At 36.4% G+C, this 15,469-nt stretch overlaps 2 protein-coding genes across 2 annotated transcripts in view; one reads left to right on the top strand and one right to left on the bottom strand.

Moving 5' to 3' along the window:
* Positions 1-1,139: 1,139 nt before the first annotated feature.
* Positions 1,140-8,146, top strand: si:dkey-74k8.3 (transmembrane protein 109). Its single transcript, XM_019107839.2, has 4 exons — positions 1,140-1,352; positions 2,010-2,069; positions 4,020-4,122; positions 7,516-8,146. The coding sequence occupies exons 1-4, from the start codon at positions 1,140-1,142 to the stop codon at positions 7,875-7,877; spliced, it is 738 nt and encodes a 245-aa protein (XP_018963384.2). The 3' UTR covers positions 7,878-8,146.
* A 2,746-nt stretch (positions 8,147-10,892) lies between these two features.
* Positions 10,893-15,469, bottom strand: part of zgc:66433 (uncharacterized protein LOC321250 homolog) — a 35,177-nt gene continuing 30,600 nt past the window's right edge. Inside the window, exons 11-14 of the mRNA XM_042770522.1 lie at positions 13,392-14,655; positions 12,361-12,539; positions 11,144-11,156; positions 10,893-11,061 (exon numbers count right to left, since the gene is read on the bottom strand). Coding sequence (XP_042626456.1) covers positions 10,898-11,061; positions 11,144-11,156; positions 12,361-12,539; positions 13,392-14,655 — 1,620 coding nt within the window. The 3' untranslated portion in view covers positions 10,893-10,897. The remainder of the gene's footprint in view (positions 11,062-11,143; positions 11,157-12,360; positions 12,540-13,391; positions 14,656-15,469) is intronic.

Genomic DNA, 15,469 nt, shown 5'->3' with positions numbered 1-15,469 from the left:
TTAAATACTTTGGTCAGTTCAAGAATAATTTAAGGGACTTTATATTATTTATTTGAAATAATTAAAAGAGCGTGTCTATCCTTGTTTTGTTCAAATGGTCGAGATGACATATATATAAAGTAGTTAGTAATGCATACCTTTGTAATATGTACAGTAATCCACTGAATATATAATTAATAGCTAGTAATGACTTTTTAGTATATTTTAATATATGATGAGACTTGCTCCTTCTGTCATGTGCCAGTCGAAACGCTCATTGTGACGCTTTAACTCTTTCTGAATTTGCGACTCTCTACAATTGAATTATATTCTCATATTTTTTCTCTTTTCATAATTGGTCTTCAGTGCGAGGCTATGTGAAAGCGCATGTCCCGGCGTGCAGATCCACGCACCTCGGGCGCTTCTGTAAATCTAGTAAACAGCGCGCGATGTCGCGTTGAAGCGCCAGCACACCGTGTGAACGGCTTTCTTTCTCGTGCCTGGCGCAGGAATGCAGGAGGCGGAGGCATTACCGTATGTCTGTAGCCAAACAGTCGTATCCAGACCTTCCTCCCTCGTGCAGCCCGGAGCTCCTCACCCAACTTTACCATACACACAGATCCTCACGAACTGGATTCATTTCGGATCCTCGCTCAATAAAACGCGTCGCGCTCGGCAGAAAATAGACTTCTGCGCGTTTTTCTAAAAACATTTTTTGCACTAGATGGTCTCTAAATTAAATTGTATCTTATTTTATCTTTATCGACTTAACGCTTTGTTGTATGATACCATATACAGTCATCCAGACGCTATTTTTAAGTGCCCTTGGCAAGCGCGTGCCAGACTGTTTTTGAGAACTTAATTTTAGGAGCCTATTATATATGAGGAGCGCAGCGTATGCCATCTAATTGTGTTTGTTCGGTTAGGTTTTTGTGTGCTTATTGTTTTTTGACACGCATGAACTTGTAAATTTGCTTAGCTATAAACTAGGTTTAGTTTTGTCAGAAAGAACAAGCAGTTATTTTTTATGCATATTTTTTTTTCTAGGGTAATAAACCCGCTAGACAAACTGACCGGCTATTTTTGAGTTACACATCGATTATTCAGTGTCTTTTTTCTGATCTCTCCTTTGAGCAGAGTGGTGATCTTGGTTTATTATTATGTGTGTTTTTATCTTTGTCTCGAGAAGTTCTGAAAAGCTGCTTTTCTTTGTGTTTCTGGTTCTGGTTCGGTCGGTCTTGTGTCATGGGTTTGCTGAAGAGTTCACCTCGGGCTCTTATGATTTTGGGTCTGTTATTCTGGAGCCTCTGGACAGGTTGAGAAAGTACGTGGAGTCCATTGTCGGCACCCATGTGATTGAGATTGGTGCTGAGGTAACTTTTTTGTTATTTGTGAAATAATCTAATGACTTATTCTACACTTCCCACAGGAAAATTATGCTCTTATTTGTTCAAAATATTCCATCGAGGTTGCTCTTTCATTGCTTACTTAACAGAGGTCTTGATTATTTTTCATTGAAGTATCAACTTTGCCTCAGATGTTTCTACAAAAAAAAAAGAAAAGAAAAAAAAAAGACAAAAATGCAAGGTTTGCTGAGTATGAATACAATTCGATGAGTAATGTATGAGTTGATTTTTATTTAGTTAGTGAAGTGTTTGGTTTTTTGGCAAATCTGTTTGGTGAATCTGTGGAGGAGATGAAAGTGTTTACACAGGGTTTTTTTTTTGGCCTCAGGAGAAACATCTGAGAAGCATGATACATGCAAAGCAAAGACGTTTAGGTGAAACAATTGAGATTTTGAAGAGATCTCGTTTATGATGGTTTTAATTTTTTACATATAGCCTATTACTTATTCTCTAATACATGCTTATACTTGTGGTATTCACATTTCTCTCCCCACTTTTATCCCTCTCTCATGTTGCCACTTGACTTGTTAATCCTCTTTTAACCCTTTCCTCTCCTCCACTCATCCTTTGCCCTAATTTCCTCTGCTTATGTCCCGCTCCCCCCCCCACCTCTCTTTGACCCAGAATGCTGTGTTGTACCTTGACTCAGTGTTTGGCCCAGAGAACATCTATTCTGTTGCAATGGTAAGAACAAGTAAAAGTGTCACAGCTCATGTAAGAGCAGGGCTGATTTGTGCACTTGTTTTGACACGCACATGCTCATCCTTGAAATGTTAATGTCTGTGTGAAAGCGACAACTGCTGCTGAGGAAAAATGCCAGAACAGGTGCGCAAGTGCTTGGTGGCTCACGCCTAGAATGGCAAACAATGCTGCTTTGTACAGAGATTATGTTCGCATTGACTTCCTCCATGAAGTCACACACACACACACACACACACACACACACACACACACACACACACACACACACACACAGGTGGCTCACGCCCAGATGGCTGTTAGTGCTTCTTTATTTTTGGTTTCCTTTTTGATGTGATTGTGTATTTGTTTTTATGTATTTTTTGTTTGTTAGCTGTGTGTGTTTGTGTTTTTTAATGTTGTGTGTTATTGATAGCTGTCACTCTGGCAGCGTTGCTTGCATGCTTGCTTTTCCATATGACCTTTAACACACACACACACACACACACACACACACACACACACACACACACACACACACACACACACACACACACACACACACACACAGACACAGCTCTATTTGTATCGTGATGTGCGCTTACACAAATACTGGTAAAGATTATAGCCTGCCTCCTTAGCCTTTCAAACTGGATCCCAAACTTGCAAGTTTGCACCCTTTGTTTGAATGTTCTCAAATTAATTTTGAACAGAAGTCTTCTGAAGTGTTCTCACACCTTAAAAATAATGTGCCGTTCAGTGAGGCTCTGTGTATCTGACTTGCTGTTTTCACAAAGTCATTTCAACTCATCCCTCCATATGTAAAAACATGTAAAAAAAATCATATTTTATGCAATACAGTGGAAATATGGCATCCTGGAAGGTTTAAAACCAGAAATGCACAGCTCATGTCTCTTGAAACTCTTACATTGATTGTTCCATAAAAAAACAATGTTATTTGAGCTGTAAAGTTGTCCAAATTGTTGTCTGGAGTTGCAAATTTAAATTAAAAATCAAGAGATGAACAATAAAGTACCACATTAATACTATTATTACAAGGAAATGCATATTATCAACAAGATTCAAAATGATTAATTTTATATTGGTTAAACTGAAGTGTAACAACTTTAAATGTAAAAGTATCAGTGAAAATGTTATTTATCAGCCTAAAGTATAATAAGCTATGTGCCAAATATTGTATTAGAGTTAGTGACATGACACTCATTTTGTTTGGATCTATTAATTTATTTCAAAAATACATTAAAAGTGCAATTTATACACAATGACTTCAAACACAAGTTATTATATAATTATTAGTTTAATTATTATAATTTTTGGGGAGTGTATAAAGGAGAAAAAATGTAAAAATGTCCTGAGATCAGAATGAAAATTAAAGTAGTTCGGTATAAAAAAAATATTATTTCTCATAAAAATGCTAGTTGTGAAGCATATCTGGAAAAACTTTCTTTTTCTTTAGTCAAAGTTTAAAAACTGATATGCCTATATTTTTGTTTTGCTAACTGTGTATGATCATATAGTTAGCTGCATTTTGTCATTTGCAGCATTTTTCTTGCTGTCTGTGATTCCATCAGAACAGAACTGAGACCATCTGCGACTAAATAGCTTACTGTGCCTCTACTGTTATGTTACAGTGTTGTGCCCCATAAATACAAACATTGTTAGAGCATTTATGAAAGCATGATTTTTGCAACCAACAGCATGTCACATACGCTGCCTATAGAATTTGCATTGAACCCGAAACATTGCTTTAATTAAATCATGTGTATTGTGTGACTCTTGTCAGTCAGTGTTGGTTAATGATCAGCTATGGCCAGAGATCTATGAGTTGAGTTCAGATATAGCCCCCCCTCTCTTAGAAAAACAACAATGCACACTACATAGACACATTCTGGAGTCAAATCACTTTTCTGTTCCTTGTGTGTTTTTTTTCTTTAGTTTGTCGAAATGTTGCTGCAGTTTGTTGCTGAAGGAGCTGCCAGTGGACTGAATGTCATTGCTGTGTATGTATCTGAGATTCTCAGAGCAACTGGAGTGAACGGTGAGTAAAGGTTGTGTCTCAGGTGTTAGAACTAAATCTAAATATGTTGTTTAACTTAAATATGCATATATATCAGTGATTAATGCAGTGTAAAGAATTAAAATGTAATCCTATTTTCTGGCAAGCTCATTACTCTGCTGAGTACTAACACAGAAAGTATGTTACTGCAGCCCCTGGGCCTCGTAATGCTGATATAAATGACTGTGTGGCTTAGTATGTGTGGAGTGCTCAAATGACAGTATTAGGAGAAAATGAGGAGAAAGAAGGTAGTATTTCATCTCAGAAACATATAGGCCTGTTTACAGAACATTTAACCAACTCATCAGTATATTAGTGGTTCCTAAACCCCAACTCTAAAGGCCTCTTCATACCAGTGACGATAAATAAAACTATAAAGTTTTAATAACCGTTTTAATCTATGAGATTCACACCACAGCTATAACAATAACAACACATATAAATTATATTGTTGGAATCACTTTAATTTTTATTATTATTATTATTATTATTATTATTTATTTTTTTACAGCTGATGAATGTTAAAGGGGTCATATGATGCTGCTAAAAAGAAAATTATTTGGTGTAATGCAATGTTTATATGGTTTAAGGTTCAAAAAACACATCATTTTCCATATAATGTACATTATTGTTTCTCCATTATGCCCCGCCTTCCTGAAACGCGTCGATTTTTACAAAGCTCATCGGTCTGAAAAGCGAAGTGTGCTCTGATTGGCCAGCTATTCAGTGCGTTGTGATTGGCCGGATACCTCAAGCGTGTGACGGAAATGTTACGCCCCTTACACATACTATGCCATCTCTCAGGCCAGCAGCACTTCTCGTGCTCAACCCATCATCGCTTTCTTTTAGCAGTACAGTCAATGTAGTGACGTGACATACAGCCAAGTATGGTGACCCATACTCAGAATTTGTGTTCTGCATTTAACCCATCCAAAGTGCACACACACAGCAGTGAACACTTAGCAGTGGGCAGCCATTTATGCTGCAGCGCCCGGGGAGCATTTGGGGGTTCGGTGCCTTGCTCAAGGGCACCTCAGTGGTGGTATTGCCAGCCCGAGACTCGAACCCACAACCTTAGGGTTAGGAGTCAAGCTCTCTAACCAATTGGCCATGACTGTACTGTTAGGAGTAACTGAATAACTGGGGATATTGGTTTATTTCGCATCAGAGGGAGTGTAAGGCATGTCTATAAACCAAATAACTTAAGTTATTTGTGGATTAGTGCGTACTGGAGACGTGAATGGTTTCAAATGATTCAGTTCGATTTGGTGAACTGGTTCGACTAAGAAGATCCGGTTAAATAAAAAGATTTGTTCGCGATCCGGACATCACTAGACGAGACAAAACCAATAAAACCCATTACAAACGAGGCATTTGTTGAATCCAGTGGGGACATAATTACTGATTATAATGACTTATACTGTCTTTTTACGCATTGCATTGCGTATCGCGCTGCTGTCTGTATTTGTGATCTGAGAAACAACAAACAACAAGCCTACTCTACTGCTCAAAACTCACGTTTGAATCATCATTGGCAAATTATTTAAATATAAAAAACGTACTTACAGGCTGTGAGTCAGGAGCACCAGACTGTCCTTGCAAAGTTTGAATTGCCCAACTTTATAGAAACAGCCGTTGTGCCACAGACACATTGCAGGCTACTGGTTTAGGAAACAGTCCTCATCCTCCATAAAATGCGCAGCACACATCTGAATTTTTGTGTTGGACTGTTCTGGAACAGTGTTGAAATACAACTTAACCACTGATTTCTAGTCGTGTCCTCTTTTGGAAGGTCAAACAAAGTAGTTTCACTTTCTCAATGAAACACTGCGTCTCCACAACATGGCAGCGGTGGCAACAGAGAGAAGAAAAGTCATGCCTTCTTTCTTTGCGTGTACATTTGGATGGCGTTATGCAAATCTTCCCACATCATGATGTAGACATGTGGGGGGGTGTTAGAACGAGCCATTTTAGGGGTGTGTGGTTGACCCTTAACCTTTGGATTTGAGACTTTAGTCTTTGCAACTTTACAGATCTTCTTTATGCACCAAGAGCTTGTAACACTCCAAAGAGAAAGGAAAAATTTAATCACATCATATGACCCCTTTAAAAACATAAGCTATGTCCCAATTCAGGGGCTACATCCTCACAAGGACGCAGACTTAAAAGGCTGTGAAGGTTAAACTGAGCATTGTTACATGGGATGGTCTAGAGACTGTGGAGGATTGCTCGTCAACAAGCAAATGTCAATTCTAAATCTAATTATGTTCACCATGGTCCATGTATGTACATAATAAAAAAGTATATATTATCTATAAAATGGCATCTTAGTAAGATACATCAACGTTTAAAACAATTCAAAGTGTTTTTTTTTTCCTATAACATTTTTATCGTTAAATATTCTAGCAAGCTGAAACCCAATACTCACAATTAAAATTGTAATCTAGCATTTTCTGTCAAAAAAATCCTGCTGTCACAGCGTGCAGTGAATCTTGGGATAGTCTGGGGCGTGAAGGATCCATCAGTTGTAGGAGCATTTCAAGGCTGTATTTGAAGGAGCTTTCGAATAGGGACAGCCTTTGTTGCGTCTCTGTGATGCATCCATTCTTTGAATCCTCCCTTCAAAGGATGAGGAGATATTGTCAGTAAATCAGAATCCATTCAACTACCTAGTCATGCCCTAGCAACCACCTAGCAACTAACCAACATGCCCTAGCAACCACCAGAACACCCTAACAACCACTTTTAAACCACACATAGGTGGAGTGTGTGTAAGGCTGGCCACGGGTCAGATATTAACGGGGGCTTGGGGCAAAAATACCACCAAATTGGACAAAAATGTCCTTGCATAATTAAATAGATGTATTACAGCTGTCGTTAATAAAGAGAAAATGAAATGAAGTGTCGATTGTGGCATTAATTTTAGATCATGTTGCATCAATTTTTTTTTTTTTTTTTTTTACGGATTTGTACAGCATTGTGCATTATAACCAATCACACACGATTCTGTTGAGCTTACGAAAGCAATGGCCAATCAGAGGCGTTCAGATTAGTCATAGTTAAAATGCCAGATATAATTTATTTGCTGTTAGAATAACAGTGGAAATGAAAGCATTATAATTAGTAACTTACAATGTTTTTTTTTTTTTAATTGATCACAAAGCCACATACTAGATACCATTCAATAGTGTACCTAAAGGATTCCCCGAACTAGGTTTTGTGAACTCATGGTAGTTTGAGGGAAATGCACGGGGTTTGAGACAAAGAAATTAATCTGACAAAAAATACCTGCTGTTGCAACTCACATTTTCTTCTGAAAATGCTTCACCCAATTAACGTCTGTTCTTTTTTTCTTTCTCTTTGTCTTTTTCAAAGAGACAGTATCAGTGCCTCATTTCACTGCTGAGGGCGTGTCTGCTGTGACCAAGTGGGCTTTGCTGGCTCTGATCGCCTACTGGCTCTTGTCCTTGTTGCTGCGAGTCACGGTAATGCTTGTAAGGCGAGTGTTTTGGCTGATTAAAGCGGTTGTAGTGCTGTGGCTGTTTGTGCGGATCATCGGGGACCCCACTGCCTCCAATCAAGTCACTACAATGAGACTGATTTTACTAGTGCTCATCTGTGCTGTGTTTGGAGTCGCTACGAGCAGCGGCGGAGGGACAGGAGGCAGTCTGGAAAGCCGAATGCAGACTGGAGGGACAATTCAGAGGGCTGGAAAAGAAGAAAATGAGCAGCAATGAGAAGCGATGAGCAGCTCAAAACAAGTATATGGACTCATGATAACAGGAGATGAGGACTCAGGGATGACGTGTTTTATGCAACTCAGAACAGCCTTAGGTATTAATATCTGATTTTGCCAGTTCTTTCTTGTTTTGAATACATTTCATAGTTAATTGGGCCACGGAGACTACTCACATATTGTTTTTATTAAAATGTAAAGCAAGAAGAAAGAACTTCATCCTACAGCTCTTTGAATTTCATGTGGTACCATTAAAATCCTTGATGTTTTCGTGTTGTTTGCCTGTTTCTTTGAGACTGTCATTGCGTGAACACACAGATGATTTCAGTTGCAACAACAGTAATAATACAAAAGCAACTGGATGAAGGCAATGATTAGGAAACACGGAGATATGTGTGTATGGCAATATTCATAAACTTTCTGACTGGACTAGACATTTTAATGTATTCCAACCTTATCTGTTACAAAAAACAGACAATCAAATCTACTGTGGGCAGCAGATCCTTTTCCTATTAAGCACCCAAGCTCTGGAACAATCTCGGGGCTTCGTGTATCCCATCATGCATCATGTTGTAGAAATAAATCATGAGACTTTTTGCCGAGATCTCATGAGAGGTCGCGGAAATCTTTCCAATGTATGTTAAATATTAATAATAATTAGATAATATTACATATAATTTGTTAGTATAGGGACTACTGAACAGACACTATAAGTGTGTCCCATCAGGTAATGGAGAGTTCTACACACACTTGTGGTCTTCATGCTCACTTGAAATACATCAAATGTCACATTTTCAAAACTTGGATTTCTCCTGACTTTCAGATTGGCACAGAAGCTAATTTCACATTAAGAACGCAATAAAACCACCAAAACACTACATACAAGTCTTAAATCAAGTCATTATTCCATAACACTAGCAAAGCTCGGCTCTTAACTAACAATCATAAAATAATGACATGAAGTAGCCTACCAACAACAGGTAGCATTATACAGTGATTTCTTTTGCTAAATTTCTTTACAATACAAGAATGAGACCCCTCTACTGATGAGAATTCACTTAAGTATATGTTACTCGGTCCATGTTTACTTTGCAGTATTCCTAAGTTTCCCCTTTTGTGTTCGATGGCAATGAAATTGATTATAGCCTATGAGTTCAGCTAAATCTATGACAGTATTTCATGTTTTAGGTGTGGAATATATTTCAGTGTAGAAATATTGCAAATGTCTCTCTTATTCAGATTTGAATTATGCAGTTTGAGTATGAGAACGTGCAAACTGGCCTGTAGGTACATAGTTTTGGCCGTGTTTGTGTCTGAGTGAGAAAATAATTCATATTATTTGAAAGTTCCCACTGAATGCATTTTGTGCCAAATGATCCCGTTTGAAACCTCCACTGTGTGAAGTTCTGACAAAGTTACCTAAGTGTTGAGTATAGCAATTGTAAAGAACTGATTGTGAGAGCAGCCACTTGTTTTAGACAGGTGTGTGTTTTTAATTCATGTATAGTTTATAGAATGCTATTCTTTGGTTTAGTGTAATTTTCTTTTTAACATTCAAATGTAGGCCTATAAAGGCTATTACAGGTGGCATGATGAATACAGCTGTAACCTTTACAAGCACTTTACACACATAATTAGAGAGTAGAAATTTCACCTGTTTTGTATTCATTTCTCATTCAGTGGTCAGTAAAATCAGTGCTCATCATGAGATTCTGGACATTAGAACAAGTTGTCTTTGTGTATATATTTTATACTAGTGATCTCTATCCAAACCTTAAACAAATCTTAAACAGGAATATATATAATTTTGTTAATGCTTATAAATGTTTAGCACCCTAAACATTTTACTACAGCACAGACTCAACAGGATAGCATGCGTTAAAAGTCAAATAAACAGACCCCCCCCCACCAATATCACCGTGTAGGTATTATAATTTGCCATCTTATTAAACAAGTGTAACATTAATTAAAGAACTTTTGTCAACAACATTAAAAATACATTTTATTAAAAGAATAATTCACCCAAGAGTGAAAATTGACTCAACCTAAAGCTATTCAAGATGTAATGAGTTTGTTTCTTACAGCTTTCTGACGGCACCCATTCACTGCAGAGGATCCACTGGTGATGCAATGCTACATTTCTCCAAATCTGTTTTGAACTATTCATTATAATGTATAAGCATTATTGTTCATTCAAATGATTAGAAATGTCCAAACATTAAGTGACGTACATGAACTAATGATAATGTTTGTATTGTAGTCTCGGCATATGTTGGGTTTTACATAGATTAGAAAATACTGGATGGTTTAATGTTATCTTTTGCCCACACTTTATGCTTTTATAATGAGAATTAAATGCATTAAATACTACCCGGATAAAATATTTGATAATAAACAATACTACAATCCTGAAGAAGCAGAAATGAATGAAAAATGAATATAAAGAAAGGAAATCTGACATCTGTGTCGGTGGATGGATAAAATAAACATGGCTCCATTTTATTATTTTTCTTGATTTTTTTGTACTTCACATTTTATGTACAAGTCACAAAACTGTGCACGTAAATACAAAAATACATAAAACATACAAGAGTGTGATAAATAAATACAAAGACACCTTCAGCTCCATTCATGATAACTGTGTTACTGTGTTCTTTAACGGCTATAACAGAACATAGCAAAGTTACTTAATAAAGAGCAGTGACCGTCTCCACACAAAACACCGCTTCGATAACGGCTCATCATTTTCAAATTTTTGGAATGTTTTTTTCTTTTTGTAAATGCAAAAGCATTCTGAACTCTGACCTGTCAAAACAGTCTGTTTGAAAAAGTGTAAATGTCTTTTGTTGCAAACCAAATTACAAATGCAACGTATTACCCATAAGCCCCAGTCTACTGTGCATCCGTCTCCTTTATGACGTCAAAAAACATAAATGACACTGGGCTGATTAAGCAAAGTTTTGTTCATGTGTTTGTATGTATTGTTTATGTGTTTTGAAGTATATGTGAGAGTTGTGATTTTCATTGGACGATCTGGGGCATTTCACTCCATGCTTTGGACTTCTTCTTAGCGAGAGCCAGCCAGGGAGGCTCATCTTGGGCCAAAGGTGCAGCGGACGGGTTAGCACTTCTCTTACTTTCCTTCTCTACCATCGATGTGTTGTTCAGTTCAAGGGAGCAGAACACTGTTCATTCAAAAACAATGGATAACAGCTTATATATTCATCTTCATTTACAGTTTATTCCTTTAGTTGATCACATTTATGCAATTAAACAGATCCTACACATAAAAAAAAAAAGTTTTCAAACAAGTCTTTTATGCTCCCCAAGGCTGCATTTATTTGATCAAAAATATAGTAGGACAGTAATACTGTGAAATATTATTACAGTTTAAAATAACTGCTTCCTATTTTAATGAATTTTAAATTGTAATTTATTCCTGTGATAAAAGCTGAATTTTCAGCATCATTACTCCAGTCTTCAGAGTCACATGATCATTCAGAAATCATTCTAATATGCTGATTTGCTGCTCAAGTAACATTTATTATTATTATTATCAATGCTGAAAACAGTTGTGCTGCCTCATATTTTTGTGGAAACGTTGATACACTACCATTCAGAAGTCTGGGGTAAGTCCAATAAAAGAAAAAGAAGAAGAAGAAAAGAAATCTTTATAGAAAATGGTTCTTTAAAACTGTATTCATATTTCACAAAAGTATAATTTTTACTGTATTTTTGATCAGTACTGACACGTTTGGTTAGCCTTGGTGAGAATAAGAGACTTCTTTCAAAAAAATAAAAAATAAATAAATTGTTATTATTACAAACTTTTGGCTGGCAGTGTAAAATAAAGAAAAAGTACTGTATGTTTGTAGCATTTGTTTTGAATAATATAAGAAATGTAGACAGTTACAATACATATCCGCTAGGGGGCAGACATCGACAATTTTCCTTTTCAATCTGCGCTTAAACCATAACCTCATGCTATTAAAAGATTAAAACTGTATTTTGTGACTTTGCAGGTCACTGCACTTTTTAGAGCAAACAGAACAAACCTAAATCCATAAAAGCTTTGCTATGTTAGCAAATGACACTAATGGAAAGATGACTTAAATGTTTTGGTTTGTATGGCCGTGACGGTTGATGTTTTGGGAATGTTTTTGATAGATTTGCTTTTTAAGGCCATGACAGCGAATCCCCCTGAGAACAAGTCAACACATTTTAAAAATGAGGGAAAATAAACAATATTTGAGAAATGAACACAAAAGATCCATGAAGGAATAAAGCATTTGTAGAATCGGTTAAAACAAATCACCACAAAAATGAGTCAGCATCATGAAATAAAACCTCCCGTGATTTAGTGTTGGTTTCATTTCACCTCATTAAATCTTTTTAAGAACACTGTATTTTCCCAAGCTGCAACATGCAGAGATGAATACACGTGTGAATATGATTGATTCATGATGCTAAGACAGTTTTCAAACCAGGCAAGATTTAACATGACATATTTGTTCGTTATATAAAGGAAGAGCACAAACCTGCGCGGGAAGTTTCTCTGGAGAGTTTTCTGGTGAGTTCTCGATGAAGTTCCTCTGCTTCTGTCTGGCCACAGAGATCCAGCTCGGAGACTCGGTGCTACCAACAGATATTCTTCCCACTGTGTCTGAAAAAGGACATAAAACATGCTTCATATTATTTTTACGATGCTTTTTTTTTTGTTAACATAACACAGAAGAACAAAAAACTATGCTAAACAATAAGATCCAATCAAAAGCTGATCAATATAATAAAATACAGCCCTGCCCTGTATTATTTACAGTATTCTCTCTAAATATTCAGTTTTGCTCTGTGATGTCACATTATGCAAGTTAAATGCATTGCAAATTCCGATCAATGAAATAAAGCCCTGCCCTGTAATATTTACAGTATTCTTTCCAAATGTTCTGTCACATTATGTAAATAAAATTATTTTTTTTCTAAACTTAATGCACTATCAAGCAGTATAGATATTGCAATTGTCCTATTTTATATTGTAAAAATATAATTATTCAATAATAAATTTAACAATTATTATAATTTAACTAAATTTTAAATTATTAAAATAATTAGTATTTTGTCCTGTTTTACAGTAAAAATGTTCTGAACATCCCTACAAGATAAATGAACACCAGAAGCAAAATATTTTTTTTACATTTTATTTTATATTATTTTTATTTTTAATGATAATCATTTGAATTAAATGTGTAATAATTTTTTTTAATTTATAGTAATAATATAGCATAATAAAAAATTAAATGACTTTACATTTAACTTTAATTTAGTAAGGAAAATAATTTATAAATTATAAGAAAAAGTATTTAATTTAATTTGGCAACTTGTTTGAGGATTTAAAATATATTTACTGGAAAACAAGACAAAATACTGATTACAAATTTGAAATATTTTTTAAAAAAGTATTTATTTATTTGTTTGTTTGCATATGTATACACACAATCAGCTTTTTAAGAATAGGTACCTGGGATTTTTCTGGCCGACATCACAGTGTCAACTAGCAGATCGGGCTTCTTTGGCAGGATGGGCTTCCTGCTGCTCTGCTCATGGTCCAGGGTCTCCTGCGCCACTGAAGACTCTGTTTGCACGGCGGTCCAAGGCGATTCTCCATCTAAACCATAGCGGTGCAGGACTGGAGTCTTTCTCAAACGCACTCCAAACGGGTTCTCTGGGCCCGTCTCTTCTGGAGCATGGGCCGTCTCTGTTGGGGAACTCTGAGTTCGGGCTGCTTTGGGCAGTTCTTCTTTTACAGGAGTAGTGAGTTCAGTTGTTTGGGGAGATTCATTAGAAGCATTAGTCTCTGGTGGCACCGGTGAGATGGTCTGGGACTGCTCTTGGGCGTCTCCAGAAGCTAATGACCTTTGCCACGCAGGGGTGATGGTGAACTGAGGTTGAACTTCCTCGATTCTCATCATTTCTCTTGTAGCTGACTCAAAAACTTGCTGGTCTTGCTGCTCAGAAACAACCTCAAGTTCTTCTGAAGACACCTCCTGAGGCTCACCAGACACATCTAGCTTGTTGGGCTCTGGCTCCTCTTCCTGCTCTACAGGAGACATCAAAGCATCCGAGAACTGAGAATGGAGAACTGGACTCTCTAGCACAGGACACACAGTAGAAAGAAAGACCTCAACGGGCGTCTCTGGTGGAGCTTCAGAGGCTTCAGGCTCATCGCTGGTGTCTGATGAGCTCCAGACATCATCACTGACTGTCGGATCAGACTCGGGAATGTTCTCCACATCGATTACAGATGATTCTCTTTGGTCACCTGAAGTCTCTTCTTTCTCAGGCTCTAGAGAACCTGTCTGACCTCTAACATCATTAGTAGAGTCCTCCCTTTTCTCAGGTGCCACCACCGTCAATTCATCATCTTCATCTCCAGCGTCTTCAGTTTCGGTCTCCATTTCATCTTCATCCTCAACAGCATCTTCATCTTGTTCTGTCACATTTACTGCAAAAGCTTTTGGTGATTCTAATAACTCTTCATCCTCTTTGGCACTCTTAGCCTTGTCTGCTTGTTTCTCGTCATCAGCAGACTCTGGCACCTCCAGCAGCTCCTCTTCCTCTGTGGTCTCCTCGGAGATCTCTCCTGAATCTACAGATGACTCTGAAAGCGAGTCTGGCAGAGGAGCCTGCTCCTTTGTGGTCACCATAGGCTCTGAGGAATCGAGAAGATCTTTGTTGTCTTCCTCAAGCCGAGAAACTATGCTCTCACTATTTATGTATTCCACCTACAAAATAGAAGCACAAATAGTTCAATTAAATTAATCTGTAGATCAATGACATAATGCCATTTTTAATGTATTAAAAATATATAAAAAATGCAATTCATACATCAGTGTCATAAACATAAAATTTCTAAAATAAAATTCATTAAATTTTCTTATTTTTGGGGGCATAAAGTAAAAAAAAAATTCTTATTTTTGGGGGCATAAAGTAAAAAAAAAAACCTTGCATGAAACAAATGCCTAAATAAAAAATATTAAAATCATTTTGAGCAGTTTGACATATTCCTTTATTATGTTATTTAATTATGTATAATTGTTCTACATTTTATAAATTATAGGCTTTAATAATAATATCTGTTGCACCCGGGGGTCTGAGGGATAAAAAAATTTCGATTCTATGTAAATAAAATTTAATGTGGAAATATATAAAAAAGACTGACTTTTGACTAAATCAAAATATTAAATATTTTGTTGAGCAGTTTGACATATTTATTTATTGTATTATATACATATATAACATAAAAAACTAATAGTCAAAAATAAATCTATAATCAATGAAACATTTAAATATTTGTCGGCCAAATCAAAGTTAATTGTATTTATTAAGAAATAAAACACAAACAACAAGTTAAAATATAATAATCACAAACACACACAAACAACACACACACACACACACACACACACACACACACACACACACACACACACACACACACACACACACATATATATATATAATTATGATATTATATGATATTTATGAAAAAATGTTGTGTATTTACTTATTACTATTTTAAAACTCATTTGAAGTACA

Source organism: Cyprinus carpio, chromosome A14 (assembly GCF_018340385.1).
Source record: "Cyprinus carpio isolate SPL01 chromosome A14, ASM1834038v1, whole genome shotgun sequence".
In the NCBI taxonomy this organism is placed as follows: Eukaryota; Metazoa; Chordata; class Actinopteri; order Cypriniformes; family Cyprinidae; genus Cyprinus; species Cyprinus carpio.
Note: the sequence above shows the minus strand (reverse complement) of the source record. Positions and strands in the feature narration are given on the sequence as shown.